At 47.0% G+C, this 18703-nt stretch overlaps 1 protein-coding gene and 2 long non-coding RNA genes across 10 annotated transcripts in view; 1 reads left to right on the top strand and 2 right to left on the bottom strand.

The window, feature by feature from the left end:
• The window catches only part of Gapvd1 (GTPase activating protein and VPS9 domains 1), a 73540-nt gene extending 55729 nt beyond the window's left edge, over nucleotides 1–17811 (top strand). For all 8 annotated transcript variants that reach the window (XM_087652734.1, XM_087652731.1, XM_087652733.1 and 5 more), the window contains 9 exon segments: nucleotides 1715–1837; nucleotides 3525–3651; nucleotides 5829–5938; nucleotides 6403–6562; nucleotides 7971–8158; nucleotides 12278–12491; nucleotides 14331–14403; nucleotides 15440–15637; nucleotides 15882–17811. In XM_087652734.1, coding sequence (XP_087508860.1) covers nucleotides 1715–1837; nucleotides 3525–3651; nucleotides 5829–5938; nucleotides 6403–6562; nucleotides 7971–8158; nucleotides 12278–12491; nucleotides 14331–14403; nucleotides 15440–15637; nucleotides 15882–16022 — 1334 coding nt within the window. In that variant the 3' untranslated portion in view covers nucleotides 16023–17811.
• On the bottom strand, nucleotides 1952–4737 carry LOC147995426 (uncharacterized). The gene is made up of 2 exons (XR_015684259.1): nucleotides 4275–4737; nucleotides 1952–3880 (listed from the first exon to the last, which is right to left on the bottom strand). It is a non-coding gene; the product is annotated as an uncharacterized LOC147995426 (long non-coding RNA).
• Nucleotides 8072–9804, bottom strand: LOC147995425 (uncharacterized). Its single transcript, XR_015684257.1, has 2 exons — nucleotides 9587–9804; nucleotides 8072–8701 (listed from the first exon to the last, which is right to left on the bottom strand). It is a non-coding gene; the product is annotated as an uncharacterized LOC147995425 (long non-coding RNA).
• Nucleotides 17812–18703: the final 892 nt, after the last annotated feature.

The following is an 18703-nucleotide window of genomic DNA, read 5'->3' as shown; positions in this document are numbered from 1 at the left end:
GGTACATTTGCGTTCATGAGACACTCAAAAAATACTAAATAAACAAATAAATAAAGTATTTTTAAGAGCTATAACCAAAAATATTACTCCTTAAAGGGATTCTGCAGTGGTTGCATTTGTATTTTGAAGAAGTCCACCACTGATAATGAATCTCTTGTCATGACTATACTGTTAGAGCAGACATTTAAATGTATTTGGAAGTCAAATGTGCTCACATCTATAATCCCCAAACTCACAAGTCTGAGGCAGGAGGTTTGCTGTAAGTTCAAGACCAGTGTAGGCTAAAGAGACCTGTCCCCTGCAGGAAATATGCAGAGCACAACTTTGTGAGTCATCTATATAACTTGAGATAGTCTATAGAGACATGGGCAGCAGACACTGTTTTGGGGAGGAAAGGCCGTGAGCTGCTCAGTCTCCACGCCCACGCTAACTCTGCTGTGGCACTGATGCTGGCTTCTGTGCGCAGTTGTCTGAGGAGTAATTGTCCACAGCAGACGTTCACAGCAAGTTCCCTGGCATGTGGTACAAACGCAATAGCTATTAGCTGCGGTCGTCCTGCATCCCAGCATGCACACATACAGGTTTGGATGCTGTTTTAGAAACATTTACAAATGGAATTCTACCAGAATGTAGACAGCTGGGTTGCCTGTTGGCCTAGCTCAGTTTCTAGAGTTTGAGTTTCACTCTGGAACTTTATTTTGTGTTGAAGATCATAGCAGTCCATGGCTGCTGTTGAGACTATAGGCTAACGTGTGTGTGGTGCTGGGCCTCAGACTCGGCATCTGTGAGTGCTAAGCAAGTCTTCACCACTGACTGTATCCCTAGCTTGATGTTTGAGATCGAGTCTCGATACTGCTCAGGATGGCCTTGAATTCTCTTACTTCCACTTCCCAGGTGCTGGGATTACAACATGTGCCACAGTAGCCAGCTGGCTCAGCAGTATTGATAACTGACCCATCAGTGAAACCGTCTGCTCACTGTGGGGCCCACGGACCGACCGTCCTAGACCCCTAGAATGCCAGGGGCCATTGTATGAGTAAAAATGCAGTCCTGGCAGCTAGCTGCCCCGTCATGGAGAGAGGTGGTGTGATAGAAGAGGATGCTCTATAGCTTTCAGATTCGATGTAAAGAGAGAGTCTCAAAGAAAGAGTGGAGAAAACCATTTATCAAAACTAAAACAGGATTTTGGTCTAATTTGAATAATTATTTTTATCCTTGGGCATGGAGGTGTCTGATTAAGTTGTGCGTATTAAAAAAATATCAGCAGGCTTAGATGGGAGACCAACAAACTCAAAGCTAGGCCTTGGGCTACTTAATGCATTAAAGGTCAGCCTAGGTTATATAGCAAGACTCCTCTATTTGTCCCCCCACTCCTACAAAAAGAAACCATGATAGAAGTTGTGTTAACATGAATTGATAGTCACTGTGACTTGAGCAAGTACTTTCGAATTCTTTCTGCACTGAACTTTGGCACAGTCATGGAGAATTCCAATAGTCTGAGGTGGAGTGACTCTTCTTGGTTTCCTGCTTTGGGAAGCGTAGACCTAGCAATGGGGTTGAGTAGGCAGCTGCATGGTGCCTTATAACACTGAGATGTACGCCCTTCTTTAGTGTGACCTCCTAACCTGCCTTTGGGATGCTGCTGCTGGTGTTATGCTAACAGCAGAGTGGGATAAACCCAGGGAACTAATTCTCTCTCTCTTTTCCCCTGCAGACGAGCCCAGCCCTAGGCTCAGTGCACAAGCTCAGGTTGCGGAAGACATTCTGGACAAATACCGAAATGCCATTAAACGGACCAGCCCCAGTGAAGGAGCACTGGCAAATGATGAGAGTACAGGTGAAAATCACCATAGGTTTGGGCAGTGACAGCCACCTTAGAGATGAGCTAAGGCAGACTGACGCAGCCTGTAGAGCGGGGCGTCCGGAGGACGTCATAGCTTTTGTAAGCATGTTAGCTCAGTATATCCCTCTCTGCAGCTTCTCAGTAAACCTGGGCACCCTAGATGTTCAGATGGTTTAGGGTCATCTAATGAGGCTGGGGTGACAGTCCAGAGGACCTTGGTGCGTGTTTTAGTGAGAAGGGAATCCCCCCCCCCCCTTTTTCTTTTTACTGTTTGGAGAAGTGAGATTTGATGTAGTTGTGGACTTTTAGCAGAGCTGTGGTGGCCAACTCAGGCTAAGGTACCCTTGTTGCTTGGTACTTCTTTTCTACAAGGCTCCCCCCCTCGGAATACTAACTACCTATCATAAAAATATGGAGTCCTCAAGACACATGAAGGGAAAGCAAACGCACGTAGAGCATGAGCAGCAGCTTGCTAAACCTGCCCCACGCCCTGCCCACAGAGCAGGACTACGAGCTGTTCCAAGGAGGGCAGGGGGGTTCTACCTCTCTGTTTTCTTTCTCAGGGTTAGGGTGGTAAGACAGACTCTCACTCTCAAGGGCAGGCTGTCCCCAAACTCAGAATCCTCCTGCCTGCCTCCCAAGGGCCAAATTTCAGCGCAGCAAAGGTTATTAAATTTGACAGTTACCAGCATTTTGTCATAATTTCCTAGACAGTATTTAAGAACATTTTATTCCTTTTGACTTAAAACTGTTTTTGTTTATTTGTTTGTTGTTTTTCTTTTTTTTTGAGACAGAGTCTCATGTAGCCCAGGCTTGTATCAAACTCACAGTAACACTTACTTCTTGATGTTTTTAAAGATGAATTGCATTTTGTGTGTGTGTCTTTTTGCCTGTGATAAGTGCAGTACATGTGTGTGGTAACCATAGAGGCTAGAAAACGGGGTTAGATCTCTGGAACTGTAGTTACACACAGTTGCTGGGCATAGTATGGGCACTGTGAACCAATCCTGGGTCCTCTGAAAGAGAAACCCTTGTCTAGGTCTCTAGCCCTTGACTTCTTGACTTCCTGTCTCCACTTCAGCTGTTAGGGGTGCATCTCCACCCCTATCTTACTTGGTGCTCAGGATGGGACCCGAGGACTCTCACACGCCAAGCGAGCCCTCTCTTGCGGAGCCCCATGCCCCTGACTATATGTGTGTATATTGTCTCGGATTGACTGACTAAAAGCATGACCAGTGTGGGAATCTTGGTTCTGGCCTCGGTGTGTTTGTGAGCTGGTCCCTGGCTAAGTCTTAGGTGTGAGAGGGCTTTGTTGAGGAGAATCAGGAGACGTGAGTGAGTGTCTGTTCCAGCATTTGGAGGAGTCCATGTCTAAAGAGAAATGGCCTTTTGAGGCTCTTACTTGTGTGGTTCAGGGATTCTGGACTTTATTAAGTTATACAATTGGATTCTTACAAGTCGGACACTGTGGCAAGAAGTACAGCTACTCTCTGCTCTAATGTCTGCCGTCTTGCCTTGGCTGTTGATCACCTCATTCTATGTCTGATATTCGTTTTCTTTTCCCAAGAACTCTTATCACAAGATAAACTGACTTTTGATTAAATTTCTCTGAATACCTGCTAGTACCTGACATTTCCACATTAACTGGGCTATCCTTTTCTTGGGGGCTGGTTTTGTTTAGAGGTCATGGGTGATGGTGAAAGTGCTCACGATTCTCCTCGTGAGGAGCTGCAGAACATGTCAGCTGACGACCTCCCAGACTCTGCGAGCCAAGCAGCTCACCCTCAGGACTCTGCCCTCTCTTACAGGTAATCCTCTTAGGACTGGACTGTGTCAGCTGCACTGTTTGGTTTTGTTTTGTTTTTGGTTTGGTTTGTTTTTGAGACAAGGTTTCTCTCTGTAGCCCTGGCTGTCCTGGAACTCCCTCTGTACACCAGTCTGGCCTCGAACTCAGAGATCCACCTGCCTCTGCCTCCCAAGTGCTGTGATTAAAAGATTGTGCCACCATCTCCTGGCTCTTGTTTTTAAATATTTTTCCTTCATTAAGATACAGTTGCGGGGTTGGGGATTTAGCTCAGTGGTAGAGCACTTGCCTAGCAAGCACAAGGCCCTGGGTTCGGTCCCCAGCTCCAAAAAAAAAAAAAAAGAAAAAAAAAAAAGAAAGATACAGTTGCATTGTTTTTTCATTCCCTTTCTTCCTTTCACCCTTTCACATTTGGCTTTGAATGTTCTTATCACCGTTGCCATTGTTTGACGTCAGCTGATGGTCAAATATAAAGAAGGGCTGGGCAGAGACACTCAGTGCCTGCCTGGAAAAGTCAAGCGTGATGGTGTGCACTTGTTTTTTTTTTTTTTTTTTTTTTTGGTTCTTTTTTTCGGAGCTGGGGACCGAACCCAGGGCCTTGCGCTTCCTAGGTAAGCGCTCTACCACTGAGCTAAATCCCCAGCCCCATGGTGTGCACTTGTAATCCCAACCTGAGGAGGCAGTGGATCCCTCCCTTAGACTAGCTCTAAGCCAGTGAGAGACCCTGTCTCACAAAAACAGGGTTGACAGACGGCACCTCCTCAGGAGTGTCATTGAGGTTGTCCTATGGTCTCTACACACAACGCACACCTGGAATATACGTGCTCGTACATGTGTACACACACTCACTCACTCTCTCTCTCTCTTTCTCTCTCTCTCTCTCTCAAGAGAAAAGAGATACTTTTTACTAGGAAACTTTACTCACTTTGGGCCAGGCCAGGTGGCACACACTGTGAGTTCTGGCAGTCAGGAGGCAGAGTCTGGCGAGTCTCTGAATTTGAGGGCAGCCTGGTCTACGAAGTGAGTGTCAGACCAGCTAGGACTAGACAGTGAAATTGTCTCTCTCTCTCTCTCTCTCTCTCTCTCTCTCAAAAAAAAAAAAAAAAAAAGACTCCAATTATGGAAACAGCTATCAAAAACATGAATTCAGGAATTTAAAAAAAAAATACTCCTGTGTCTCCAGAAGCACACAAGTAGCTTGAACCAGACACAATGCCACTGTCTGTGCAGAATCACAGCCGTATACTGCACAGCAGTCGCCCAGGGAGTTGGGAAAGGTCTACCTCAGCCCACCAGACACTGCAGCTCAGCCTCGGCATCCTCTTTCCACAGCCTCTTCCTAGCAGGGCTTGAGAAAGTGACTGAGATTCACAGCCAATCTTTAAAACTGTTTTCAATATATATTTGTTTTTACTTTATGGGCATTGATTTTTTTTTTGCTGCACGTGTTTCTGTGAAGGAACTGGAGTTCCAGACAGTTGTGAGCTGCCACGTGGGTGCTGAGAACTGAACCTGGGTCCCCTGGAAGAGCAGCCAGGCTGAACCATCTCTTCAGCCCCATTTCTCCATTTTTAACTTTTTATTGTACTGAAGCTGGGGAAGGGCTCTACCACCAAAGGCAGCCAGGTCACCAGTTGAAAGTCATAGAACCTAATCTCAGCACAAAACTTCCAAGCAGTAGAACAGAGCAAGCAGTTTGTTTGGTTTGTTTGTTTGTTTGTTTTTTGTTGTTTGGTTTGGTTTGGTTTAGTCAAGGGATAGGCTTGTCTGAAGCAGGACCAACATTTGGAGAGAGACTGGTAGGGAGCTTCCAGCTTTGGTCAGCATCTGTGTTGTGACATCCCCACTAAGTACTCTCAGCATGTCAGGGTGCTCTAGGAAGTCAGAAGGCTGTTGTGTCTGATCATGGTGGCCCAGAGCCTTCCAACCCTCTCAGCCACTATCTGCAGGCTATGCTTTTCCTTGAAATGCCAGTCTTGAAACTGATTTTTTCTTAAAAAATCATCTGAAACATTTGAGTTCAGAGTTAACATGTTAACTTACATGCATATATTTGTATAGTGTGACCATATCTGGCTGACAGTGTGCTTAGCTGGCTGTCCCAGGTCCCACCCAGCCACCACAGAAGGCCACGGTCACTTCTGCTTAAGTAAGTTAATGTGCCCTGTGCTTACTCTTCAGAGATGTGAAAAAGAAGCTGAGGCTCGCACTTTGCTCTGCAGACTCTGTGGCCTTCCCCATGCTGACTCATTCAACAAGGAACGGACTGCCAGAGCACACAGACCCGGAAGGCAAGTCATCCTTACTCTCCCGGGGGCACAGCTCGAACAACAGAGGCTGCCACCCCCACCTGTCCGGTGCTCAGAAACCCCCGGGGTGCAGTTTAATATGATCTTTCTAAGTCATTTAAGGGTACTTTGATCTCTTTTTAAAACATCTGCGTATGTATTTGTGTGTCTGCCATTTGTGTTTGGGTGCCCACAGAGGCCAGAAAGGGGTGACGGAGCCCCTAGAGCTGGAATTCAGACATTGTGAGCAGCCTGGAATGGGTGCTCGTATGAGCTCGAGTCCTCTGGAAAAGCAGCACATACTCTTAAATCCTGAGCCCCTCCCCAGTCCTGGTACTTGGATTTCTGATTGTTTATTTAAGCTAGAGTGACTTCTTGGCTCTAATGGTCTGTGGTACTGAAGAATTGGCTTCAGCCCTGAGAGGTCGAGCATCCTAACAGAGTCCTTGCTTTCTGTCTGTTTTTAGATAATGAAATTGTGTGCTTCTTAAAAGTTCAAATAGCTGAAGCAATTAACTTACAAGATAAGAGCTTAATGGCTCAGCTTCAAGAAACAATGCGCTGTGTCTGCCGCTTTGACAATAGGACTTGTAGGAAGTTGCTGGCATCCATTGCTGAAGACTACAGGTACTGTTCCCAACCTGACTGATTTATGAGCTCACTGTAGAACAACTATGTTTTGTTAGTTTGTTTTGGTTGGTCTTTACTGAAGCAATGAATCTAGTGTTATAAAGTACAGGGCTGTGTTTACTTGGATAGAGATTTTACACAGCACAGTTTAGAAATGTTAACCGGCAGTTCTTGCTAATAAAGAAGTGTAATTCAACTTTTCATAAAAGGAGGTAAAGAAGAGGCTGGGAGATGGCTGAATTCATAAACCACAAACATGAGGACCCAAGTTTGGTTCTCCAGTGGGCATGGTGGTACGTGGGCATGGTGGTACGTATCTGTAACCATCGGGGAGAAGCAGGTACATGTGGGTCCTGAGGGCTCGCTGACTACCCAGAACTTCAGGTTCCAAGTTCAGGGAGAGATCCTGTCTCAAAAGAAATAGGGAGCTGTGGCTACAGGATGTCATGGGGTAAGGCACAGGTCTTGGAAGCCTGACAGCCTAAGATAGAGCCCTAGAACTCACAAAAGGGGAGAACTACGTTTACAAAAACTGTCCTGTGATCTCTGCGTTCTGCATGTTGTGGTACAACTACACCCACAATCACACATAGACAATAATAATACTTTTTTGTTTGTTTGTTTTTCAAAATAGGGTTTCTTTAGGTAAGAGAGCCCTGGCTGGCCTTGAACTCTCTGTAGAACAGTCTGGCCTCAAACTCAGAGAGAGTTTGCCTCCCAACTACCGGGATTAAAGGTGGTCACTAGCACCTAGGAATAAGTAATGTCTTAAAGGCAGATAAATAGGTTTCCTCTCACTGTGAGGCCAGGATATCTAGGTTATGACTTGTTTTTTGTCTTTTGGGGTTTTCCTTTTTTTGCTTTTGCGTGTGTTGAGAAAGACTGTAGAAGGCCAGAAAAGCGGAGGTGATCCTAGGAGTTGCTCCACCAAGCCCTTGCCAGTATGGAGGAAGTCTGAGTGTTGTTCTCAGGCAGAGTGCAGGCTCCCAGCCTTAAGGGATCTTGTCATGCTAACACTGTAAGTGAGTATGTGGTGTAGTTACTTCATGATCTAATGTCTAGAGTTTTAATTTTGTTGCAGCAGCCAATTTTCTGTGAAGTGTGGGTCCTACAAGCATAGAGGCCCTGCTTCTGCATGAAGGAAATGAGCTGCAGAGGGCCTTGGAGACACGTAGTAAGTTAGGAGCTGATGAGAATGGGTCACAGACGTGCATAAGGCCTTCTCTCTTGAGCTGGCAGCGTGGATAGTTCCCAAGATGCTTGTCTAACTAACTAAGTTGGCTCGTGCCAACTTGTAAAAACCAAAGCCTGTGAAGTAATTGTTGGAAAAAATTACCCTTAGTTGCTCAAGAAAGTCCGCGCTGCTCTCCATCTGATTTCAGTGCACTCGTTTCTCCTCTTTCAGAAAAAGAGCTCCGTATATTGCGTATCTCACCCGCTGTCGGCAAGGACTGCAGACCACACAGGCTCACCTCGAAAGACTCTTGCAAAGAGTTTTGCGGGACAAAGAGGTGGCCAATCGGTATTTTACCACCGTCTGTGTGCGGTTACTGCTTGAGAGCAAAGAAAAGAAGATCAGGGAGTTCATTCAAGGTAACTAAATGCATGCAGACAGACATCTCCTTAGCCATTGGCATGGGGAGAGTTGTCGCTCATCTGTGGACGTGCTAGCATGCCTTACAGCAGTTCCTTAAATTACCTGCTTCCTGCCCACCAGCCTCCCTCCCTCCCTCCTTCCCTTCCTTCCTTAAGATTTTGGGCCTGGTGAGATAGATGGTTTAGCAGTTATGACTACTGGCTTCTCTTCCTGAGGACCAGGGTTCAAGTCCCAGTCCCTATAGCAACAACTCTAGGGGATTTACTCTCTTCTAGCCTGTGCAGGCACCAGCCATGGACAGAAACAGGCAAAACACCCATGCACAGTAAAAATAATCACAACCACAATAATAAAATAGAAGACTTTTACTATATTTATGTGTATGTATGGGGTGGGGGGTATAAGCCAGAAGAGGGATCATATCTCCTAGTACTCAAGTTACAAGCCATTGTAAGCCTCCCAACATGGGTGCTGGGAACCAAACTTCCATCCTTTGGAAGAGTAGCAAGCTGCTTTTCACCGCAAAGCCATCTTTCTACCTTCTTTTAAAAATAGTTTTTGGGGCTGGGGATTTAGCTCAGTGGTAGAGCGCTTACCTAGGAAGCGCAAGGCCCTGGGTTCGGTCCCCAGCTCCGAAAAAAAGAACCAAAAAAATAAATAAATAAAAATAGTTTTTATTACTTTTCTTTAGTTTTGTGGGGTTAGGGCCTGTCAAATCTGTGAGAGAAACATAACTGATAAAATATGTATGTAGACTTATTGGAGTGGCTTACAGGCTTGTGGTTCAGGTAGTCCAACAATGACTGCCATCCATAGTGCTAGGCATCTCAGACAGTCTTCAGAAGACTCCAGAATCCTGAAGAAGTAGGTTCTAATGCTAGGGAAGGAATGGGCTTAGCAGTAAGACCAGGGCAAGCAGGCAAGTAATGGAAATTTGCTTCTTCTAAGTCTTGTATGGCTGGCAGCAGAAGATGGGGCCTATATTAAAGTTGTATATTCTCACCTCAAAAGATCTAGATTAAAATGGGTCTTTCCACTTCAAATGCTTTAATTAATTAAAAAAGTCCTCGCAGGTGTGCCCAGTCACTTGGGTTTAGGTAATTTGTGGTCAAACTGACAGCCAGGAATCACCAACAGAGGATCTGACTTGGGTCTTTGGATTTACCAGCAGCCATCCTCACCCACTGAGCCATCATCTCCCAGGCCTAAGTTTTTGTGCTCTTGGAATGACTTTGGCACTGGTTCTCTGAAAACACAGGGAGAACTTGACTGAAACCCTAAATGGGCTGGAAGATGGCTTAGCATTTTGCAAGAATACCTGATGTTCTTGCAAAGGACTGGGTTTTTGTTTTTTTTTGTTTTTTTTTTTTTCCGGAGCTGGGGACCGAACCCAGGGCCTTGCGCTTCCTAGGTAAGCGCTCTACCACTGAGCTAAATAGGACTGGGGTTTTATTTTCAGTACCCATGTGGCAGCTCACAGGTGTCTAGATTCATGGGATCCAACACCCTCTTTTGCCCTCAGAGGACCATCTATGCATGTGGTGCACAGACATACATGCATACATACATACGTGTATGTATGCATACATAGGGGAAACTCATAAATACATAGGGAAAAATAAATCTTTTAAAAGGCTTTATCAAAAAAAAAAAAAACAAAAACAAAAACAAAAACAAAAAAAAAAAACAGAAACCCAAATGGTTCCCCAAGCTATGATGAAGGAACTCTACCCACAGGTGAGCTGTCTGAAACAGCCATCTGCATCAGCCTACTCCAGATGGGTCAGTGTGCAGTTTGAGCCCTGCCACTTGAAGGACCCTCATCAAGAACTCACAGACTTTAAAGTGGTGGGCTGCTGTGGCTCCAGCACCCTCCGGAGGGCAGACCAGATGATTAACCTCTGTGGATGTCAGCTTTCACTGGTCTGCTCCACAGTGGTCTTCTGTGGACCAGCTCGGGGTGGGTAGGGAAAGCCACCCCTTGGTCTGTTCCTCTGCTCCTGAAAGTGAAGACTCAGAAGGTGGCCTCCATGTCCTGGCCAACCTGGTGCTGAGAACGGGAGTGTGTCGACAGAGCTTGGCAACTCTGCCTTCAGGCTCTGCTTCCTGCCTAGATACATAGAGTGCACCACACCGAGAGCTGACTCAGGATAGCCAGATGCTGAGCGTGCAGGCTACTCACACAGCTGGAAACTGGAGAAATGGAGATCCAACAGCAGCTTCACTGTTACAGTTTTTGGAATTATTTTATGGTGGGGAGGACAAGATCTCACTATGTATCTATCCCTGGCTGGCCTTGAAATCACAGATTCTCCTGCCTTTGCCTCCTGAACACTGAAAGTCCCATACCTATAATGTTGCAGTTGGGAGGCTGAGGGAGGGGAACTGTAAATTTAAGTCAGCCTTGGCTACAGAGAAGACTCTATGTCTCAAAGGAAAAATCACAAACATAAACACAGTGGTATAATTCTGTAATCCAAGCTGCTCAGGGGGCTGAGGCAGGAAGATAACAAGTTGGAGGCTTTCCTGAGCTGCTGACTGATTTTGAGACCAGGGAGGATTAGGAATTCAAGGTTACCTAGCACAATTTAGTGAGACCTCCTATCTCAAGATTAAAAGCAAAAGCAAGTCAGTCGATAGTGGCATCTTTAGTCCCAGCACTTGGGAGACAGAAGCAGGCAATTCCTGTGGTTTGAGGTCAGCCTGGGCTACAGTGGGAGTTCCAGAGCAGCCAGAGCTATACCTGACAGGGGTTGGGGGGGTCAAAGGCAGACTGAGGCATAAGCTCAATGGTGGCTGTATTCTGGTCTGTGAAGCCCTAGATTCAATCCCCAGTGCTTTAGAAAGAAAAATTAAAAGTATTCAGGATTGATATCATATGTCTAAATTGCATTATTTTCGTCTGAGATTGAGTATCTATATATTAAAAGTGGAACAGGAGCTGTAGAGATGGCTCAGAGGTTAAGAACATGCGCTGTTCTTCCAGAGGACTTGAAATCAGCTCACGGGACCCATATGGCACTGACATCCATCCGGAACTCCAGTTCCAGGGAATCGAATCAATTCTGGCCTCTGCAGGCATCAGGCACACATACACAGGCAAAATTCCCATACACATTTAAAAGAAAATTGGAGATGTTAAAATTTTTGATCTTTTTTATTTTTATTTTTTATTATTTTTAATTCAAAGTCTCATATAGGCCAGACTAGCTCCAAACTCACTCTGTAGTTGTGGCTGGCCATGACCTATGTGGATGGATCTTCCTCCCAAATGTCGGCTTAAAGTGTGTGCTGGGATTGTTTTTTGTGGGTTTTTTGAGACAGAGTTTCAATGTATTCCAGGCTGGCCTCCAGCTGTGACCCTCCTATCCCAGCCTTCCCAATGACAATATAGACATTTTTACCATGACTAAGTTATACTCACATATTTTTTAAAACTGTGTATATTTTATATTTAAATGTTCCCATATTTCTTAATTTTCTCTGCTTTTGATATTTTGGCTTTAAGATTATGGTGTTAGTACCGTTTGTTAATTAGAATGATTTCTGTAGACCCCACTGCCCCACCCATTTTGCATGAGAGCCATGCTGTAAGGCCACCCTACATAGTGGAGACTTAGACTGTCCATAGAGCTGACCCTGCATACTGAGTGGATAACTAAGCTGTGAGGGGGAGCTGAGGAGGCCATGGGCACAGCGTGACTGTCCTGACCAATGACTCCTCTGCAGTGGGAGAGTGGGGTCTAGGCTTCTCATGCAGGCAGGCAGTGTGCCAGCTAAACAGTGGGACAGCCTGGGCGCTGGCCAGTGAGTCGCCAAGCCTGATGGCCTGGGTTGGATTGCTGGGGTTCCTGTGTTAGAGGACACCAACTCATACGATTGGCCCCTGACCTCCACGTGCAGGTCATGGAGGTGCACATCCCCTGACAAGGAAGTAAATGTAAAGAGAGATAAGAATAAAACATGCAAATGTGTGTCTCTGGAACTTTTCCTTTTAATACTTTTAGATAGGAATAATGGGAACAGAAGACAAGGCTGGAGACGCGGGGTCTACTGTCACTCCTTTCTAGGGTTTCTGCTATGGCCTAGTTTAAAGGACACTGTTTTTCTTGGAGACTTTCAGAAACTTACGGCTGCTGATGATAAGACGGCTCAAGTGGAGGATTTCCTACAGTTCCTGTATGGTGCGATGGCGCAGGATGTCATATGGCAGAATGCCAGCGAGGAGCAGCTGCAGGATGCCCAGCTGGCCATCGAGCGGAGCGTGATGAATCGGATCTTCAAGCTTGCTTTCTACCCTAACCAGGATGGGGACATACTGCGTGACCAGTGAGTACTTCTGTCTGCTGGACTACAAAGCCATCTTGGATGCCTTTGGTGCAGTAGCAAAGAGAACGTACCCATTAGCGTTTGCACTCACAGAGTTAAGCCCTCAGAATGGATGCTGAGGTGACCGTGAGGGGTACACACAGTGGGAGAGGCTGGTGTGAGTGGGCAGCCTTTCTGCAAGGCTCTGCTGTGCGCCTGCCTCACATGCCTTCGATGTCTTCTCTGGGGTGAGTCCTTGACAACTGTCTTTCCTAGGCAGCCATTGCCTTTTTAGCTCACAGTGCTCGGGTTACCCACTTGTTCCATGGCTGCCATTTGCCATTGTTCAAGTCATGACCTCTTATTTTCTTAAAGGTTTATTTTTATCCTCTATGTATTAATGTTTGGCCTGCATGTGCACCATGTGCATGTCTGCTGCCATCAGAGGTCAGAGAGGCCATCAGATCCTGTGGGGCTGGCGTTTCAGATGGTTGTGAGCTGCTGTGTAGGTGGTGGGAACCAAACCAAGTTCCCTTCAAGAGTAGCCAGCACTCAGCTACGAGTGACCCCGAAACCAACCATTTCCAGACCCCAAATCATGGTTTGTTAACCCAATGGCCCTGAGATTTGGAGCCTGGTAGTTCTTTGATCTAAGAGCCTGTTCTGGCTGTGGTGGGTGTTGAGCAGCACTCATGGCCCAACCAGTTATGGCAAATGGCTCGAGACACTGCTAGGCAGTCCCTCATCCCACCTCGCCTCCCTCTGAGGGCTCGATCTTACGGTCTTGTGCATGTTAGGCAAGCGTTCTTCTCTAGGGTGGGGAGTGTGCATGGGTCAACAACACGTGTCTTCTTGAGTGGCTCTTCACATGGTCTTTAAGACAAGGTGTCTGCTGAATGGAGCGAGGGCTCTGTAATCCAGCTAACCTGGCTGTCCAGCAGGCTCCATCAAGCCACATCTCTACCATTGCAGCTGGACTGATAGCCATGCATGCACGGAGGCCTTCATCCTCACTTTGCAAGTACTTCCATAAGCCTCCTGTTCTTGATCATGTGTTTCCCAGTCACATGCTGTCTCCTAGGGCTGTGCCCATCAGAGAGCAGGAAGGAATGCTTTAAAGCAGGCGTTGTGCCTTGTGCTACTGGTCAGGTGGTCTCGCCTCCACATGACTCCACATGAGAGCTGTGGTCTTTGCTTTCTGGCCTGTGACCGTCCTGCTTGTCACTTCTCTCACCCCACTGCACAGTGTGTCCAAGCTCAGGGCCCTCTCCTCCCCCTGGGCTTGCTAGTGACTTCCACGTTCCAGCAGCCTCCTGGCTCACTCAGCAGTTTTTATTTCTTTTTTTAAAAAGATTTATTTTTATTTATGCATACCTCTCTGTGTAATTGTATGCGTGTGTGGAGGCAGCTCCAGTTAGAGGCGATGTGAGCTGCCCAACCCGTGTGCTGAGAGCAGAACTCAGCAGCACCTCACAGCTGAGCCACCTCCCCAGCCCGCAGCCTTCCCCAGTGGATCTTTAAGGGGGTCTTGTTATATAGTCCACTAATGCTGGCCCTGGCATCCCCATCCCTCTCCCTGAACAGACTTCACTGCCCTGCTTGGACTTCAGCCTGGCCTCCTCTGTTCTTGTTTTTTACATAGTTTAGGCTAGCCTCTAATTACCAGGCTGAGCTAGGATAGGCCTTTTTAGTGAGCTGTGCCCGTGACTGAGAGTCGTGATAAGGCAGTAGCAACGTAACTGTGATGTAACCTGTATCCAGAGGTGAGTCTAAAATGTTTCGTTTTGATAAAATACAGTTGTGACTATTTGTACGCTTTCAGAAATATGCGTTTACATATGAATTTTGGGTGGTTTTCAGGGTTCTGCATGAACACATCCAGAGATTATCTAAAGTAGTGACTGCAAACCACAGAGCTCTGCAGATCCCAGAGGTAATGTGGGCTTGCGTGTAGGTGGGTGGTGGTGCACCTGGAGAGTTAGCACTTCAGCAGGGCCCCGGGGGCCCGAGACGGAAGCAAGCACTGTTTTCCCAGGCGTTCCCAGGGAACTTCCGAGATGTAACTTCCTCTGTGTAGAGGACCATGGTGGAGGAGTGGGGCGAGCCGGTCGTAGGGTACCCCTTAAAGTAGCTCTGCTCCCAAACCCAGCTTCTGCCCCAGCTCTGCCCTCCTGGGCAGTGTGCTGCCACTGCACACCTTTAGGCTGGGCTTCCATTTCTGATGCAAACAAGAACTGTTCCAGAAGAAACGCTCAGTCTGTGTGGCCTCAGGACAGGTGCTTTCTCGGCACAGTGCCAGCTCTGTGAGATTTCTGTTTGCTAAAAATTCCTTATGATGAAACATTGAGCACTGCAGGGTTTTACATTTTCTTTGGTATGGGTTTTTTGTTGCTTGATGTTTGTTTGTTTGTTTGTTTGTTTGAGACAGCTCCCCCTACACACACACACACACACACACACACACACACACACACACACACACACACACACGAGCGCGCGCACAGGGTCTCTACCTCAAGAGTAGAGACAGATTCTGTCCTCACTGACCTCAATCTTGCTATGTTGCCGACGCTGGCCTTAACCCCCTGACCCTCCTGCCTTGATCCCCAAGTGCTATGATCCCAAGCTTTCGCCACCGTCCTGGGCTTTTGTTCCTGAGGAAACACTGCAGCAAAGACCAGTAGTGGTGTGTCCATTGCCTTCTTGCTGCCGCTTGTCTGTGCTTTTGAACTCCACTAACTGGAAAGTCTCGTCCCAGCCTTGTAAGGGACTCACAGGGAGGTTGCGAGCTCCAGGCTCTGTGGCAGACCACCTCTGCCTCATGGCTAGGCTGCTATGTTTTGAGATAGGGTTTATCTTAGATGGCCGGGAAGGAAGTGGTCCCGGTCAGTTTGCTGGGGTGGGTCCTGTGGCTGCTGTGGAGACTGCTGCTGGGTTCATGATGTGATGTTGTCTGCCATCCCGCTCAGGTCTATCTTCGTGAGGCACCGTGGCCATCTGCACAGTCAGAAATCAGGACTATTAGTGCTTACAAGACGCCCCGGGACAAAGTGCAGTGCATCCTGAGAATGTGCTCCACTATCATGAACCTCCTGAGTCTGGCCAATGAGGACTCTGTCCCCGGGGCAGATGACTTTGTCCCCGTGTTGGTGTTTGTGTTGATAAAGGTGGGTCTCTCAGTATTGTGTAATGGTTTGCATGGCCTCCTGAGCAGGGTGACACAGGTAAAACATTTGACTCCTGGGCTCCTTTCTAAGAATTGAAGGTGTGTAATTCCGAAACAGTCTAGGGGTCGTTGTCCAGAGCCTGGCATGGCGGCTCCGACAGGTCATCAGAAGAACGGACGCTAAGGTGGCCCTGGCAGAGCACAGCACCGAGTAATGGGCTCTCTCTTATTTCCCATCTGTCTAGGCAAACCCACCCTGCCTGCTGTCCACCGTGCAGTACATCAGCAGCTTCTATGCCAGCTGTCTGTCTGGAGAGGAGTCCTACTGGTGGATGCAGTTCACTGCGGCCGTGGAGTTTATTAAAACCATCGATGACAGAAAGTGACCAAGACCAGGCCCACCAAGGCAGCAGACTGTAGCCAGGAAACAGATCTCTAAGAGTGTGTAGCAGCTTCCTTGAAAGCTGAACACCGTTTTGTCTAAGGCTGTACAGATGTCTCCTCACGGCTCTTCCTAGCAGACTAACAAGCTAACAGCAGGTCCTCGCTCCTCTCGGCCTTTCTGAGTTGCCTATTTTATTTCCTGTCCCCACGTAGAGTAGTACTACAAAAGGGACCATGTTTTTCAGGTGTTTTAAATTTTTAAAAACCACAACAGAATCTTTTAGGGAACATCTAGATCTCGGTTCATGAGTTCCCTGTCCGTCGCTTTCATTTCTGGAAAGAACAGTGTGCCTCTTCCAAGTCTCTGTGTGAGCGTGCTCGCTCAGGAGGCCACCTGCACTGAGGGTCTCGGAGATACAGTCTCCTAAGGAAGAGCTGAGAAGGACATGTAGATGTAATATATATTTATATTTGATGTGATATGACATCTTCAGACTCTAATAAACAAGAGCAGCTGCTGAGAGTAGCGTGACATTCCCTCTGTGACATGGCTTCCTTGACAAAACTTAAGCTGAGCTCAAAAGCAAAAGCAGAGCTATTTATTAGTGTGGACACAGTTTATCACTCTCCATGTGTGCAGTTTGATGGGGAAGTCATGTAGGTGTGGGCCACCATGGTATATGTTGAGCCTGCACACTGGGGCAGGCTCCACCATGCATTGCCCAGGGCGAGCAGTGCGTGGCAGGGTGCACGTGCGTCCTTCCTTCACACCTGCTCACCGAGCCTCAGCCGTCCTCCGTCTCTGAGGATGGTTCACATCGAGTGCACAGACCAGGAATTCAGTGAATGTCATTTTTTAAAACTCATTTGTATCGTCTGCTCTACTGATCCAGGTTTTACTAGTGTTAAGCGATTTTGATCAGCCACACTATTCTATGGGAAATCTATTTTGGCGGTTTCTGTGCCTTTATTGCCCTCTTCTGGAAAAAAAAAACAAAAAACAAAAAAAATCGTGTCTGTGGTTTGGTCTGCGCTGTACATCAGTAATTAATCAGGCATGGGCGTTGGTGCCTGAGCGGCTGCCCAGGGAGGCACACCAGAGCTTCAAGCACAAGTCCTGTACATAGGCCATCGCCCATGGTTTCACCTTGTATGTTTCCTAAACCTGTTTAGCTTTTTTGACAAATGCTGCAATCTCATACTTCCGAGGCCCTTGTGGCAGCAATACAGGCATCTTCTAAGGGGCCCGTGGCAGCCAGCCGTGAGCAGACGGGTAGAGGCCGTGTGCTCCCGCTCTGAGTACTGGGCCACACTGTGCCAAAAGAAGCTGGGCTTTCTCATGCTCCCCTCTCCTTCCCTTTCATCCCCAAGACGGGTTTGCACAGGCCTGGGAGATGTGCTTTCTGCCTGTTAGGGAGAGATCAGAACTAAACTGGCATCACAGACACCCGTTCAGATGTTGGTCAGGAAATCTGTGTACTTCATGGGCTGTCGTCCACCTTGCCTTGGGGTTAGAAGTCACTTCCCTTCCTTAGTACATTGCAAGCCAAACTGTGACTCGGTTCTGCAGCTAGAAGGGAGTCTGACATCTACGTCAGCGCTGATTCAATAAATGTTAAGTCAACAGAAGATTTCGAATAGTTGGAATTAATTCATTGTTATGGGACTTAACTTGTAAATCAATGAGAGATTTCTCTCTCTCTCTCTCTCTCTCTCTCTCTCTCTCTGTAATGGTAGCTAAATATATTCCATGTTATCACTGTGGAAATAAATATGAAGATGTGGACATTGCAGCAGGGCTCTTTTCTGTGGGATGAAGGCCATCTATGTGAGCTGTGGGGCTGCAGTGCCCAGCACGTGGTGAGGTGTGACCTGTGACTGGGATAGAAGCCAGTGCTGGCCCAGGAGCAGACTCCAGCATCCACCATTGCTTTGATTCATTCGTGCCACAGTTCCTCTCCCCCATATTTATTTTAGTATTTTATTTTACATGTATAGGTTTCGGCCTATATTCCTGTCTGTGCAGCTGATTCTGCAGTGACCATGGAGTCCAGAAGAGAGCAGTAGATTGCCTGGCCCTGGGAAACATGGCTGCAAACTGCCATGTAGTCACCTAAATTCCAGCATGGGTCCCTGGAAGAGCAGTCAGTGCCCTGAGCTGCTCTGCTGTTACTCCAGCCCCGAGGTGGAGTTGTTGCAGGGTTGACGTCTCAGTTTAGCAAGGACCTACTTCCTGGCAGTGGTCGTATGCCACTGAAAGTGACTTGATTTGTTCAGACTTCAGATGTTCCCCACTATCCTGCATGACCTGACTGTGGTGCGCAAGTCACCTGGGGTGTTCAGATGCCTAGAATTACATAGAATTTACAAAATTAATACTAAATGGGGAGGTGGTGGCTCAGCTCATAAAAATTCTATAGAATTAAAGAGAAGAAAAATCCATTTATATTTATCTCCTGTTCATGGATATTAACTTGATAGTAACTAGATAGTCTGTAATAGGTTGTAGACCATCTTTCCATATATACTTTTTCTAAAGTATATTTTATTTTCTCAGTGCATTGGTGTCTCACTTGTTGATGTTTGTGTGAGGGTGTCAGGTCCTAGAACTGGAGTTACAGACAATTGTGAACCAATAATGGGTGCTGGGGATTGAACCCAGGCCCTTTGCAAGGACAGCCAG

This window comes from Rattus norvegicus, chromosome 3 (assembly GCF_021556685.1).
Source record: "Rattus norvegicus strain SHRSP/BbbUtx chromosome 3, alternate assembly SHRSP_T2T, whole genome shotgun sequence".
Classification (NCBI taxonomy): domain Eukaryota; kingdom Metazoa; phylum Chordata; class Mammalia; order Rodentia; family Muridae; genus Rattus; species Rattus norvegicus.
The sequence above is the reverse complement of the archived record's forward strand: the minus strand, read 5'-3'. Positions and strand labels throughout refer to the sequence as shown.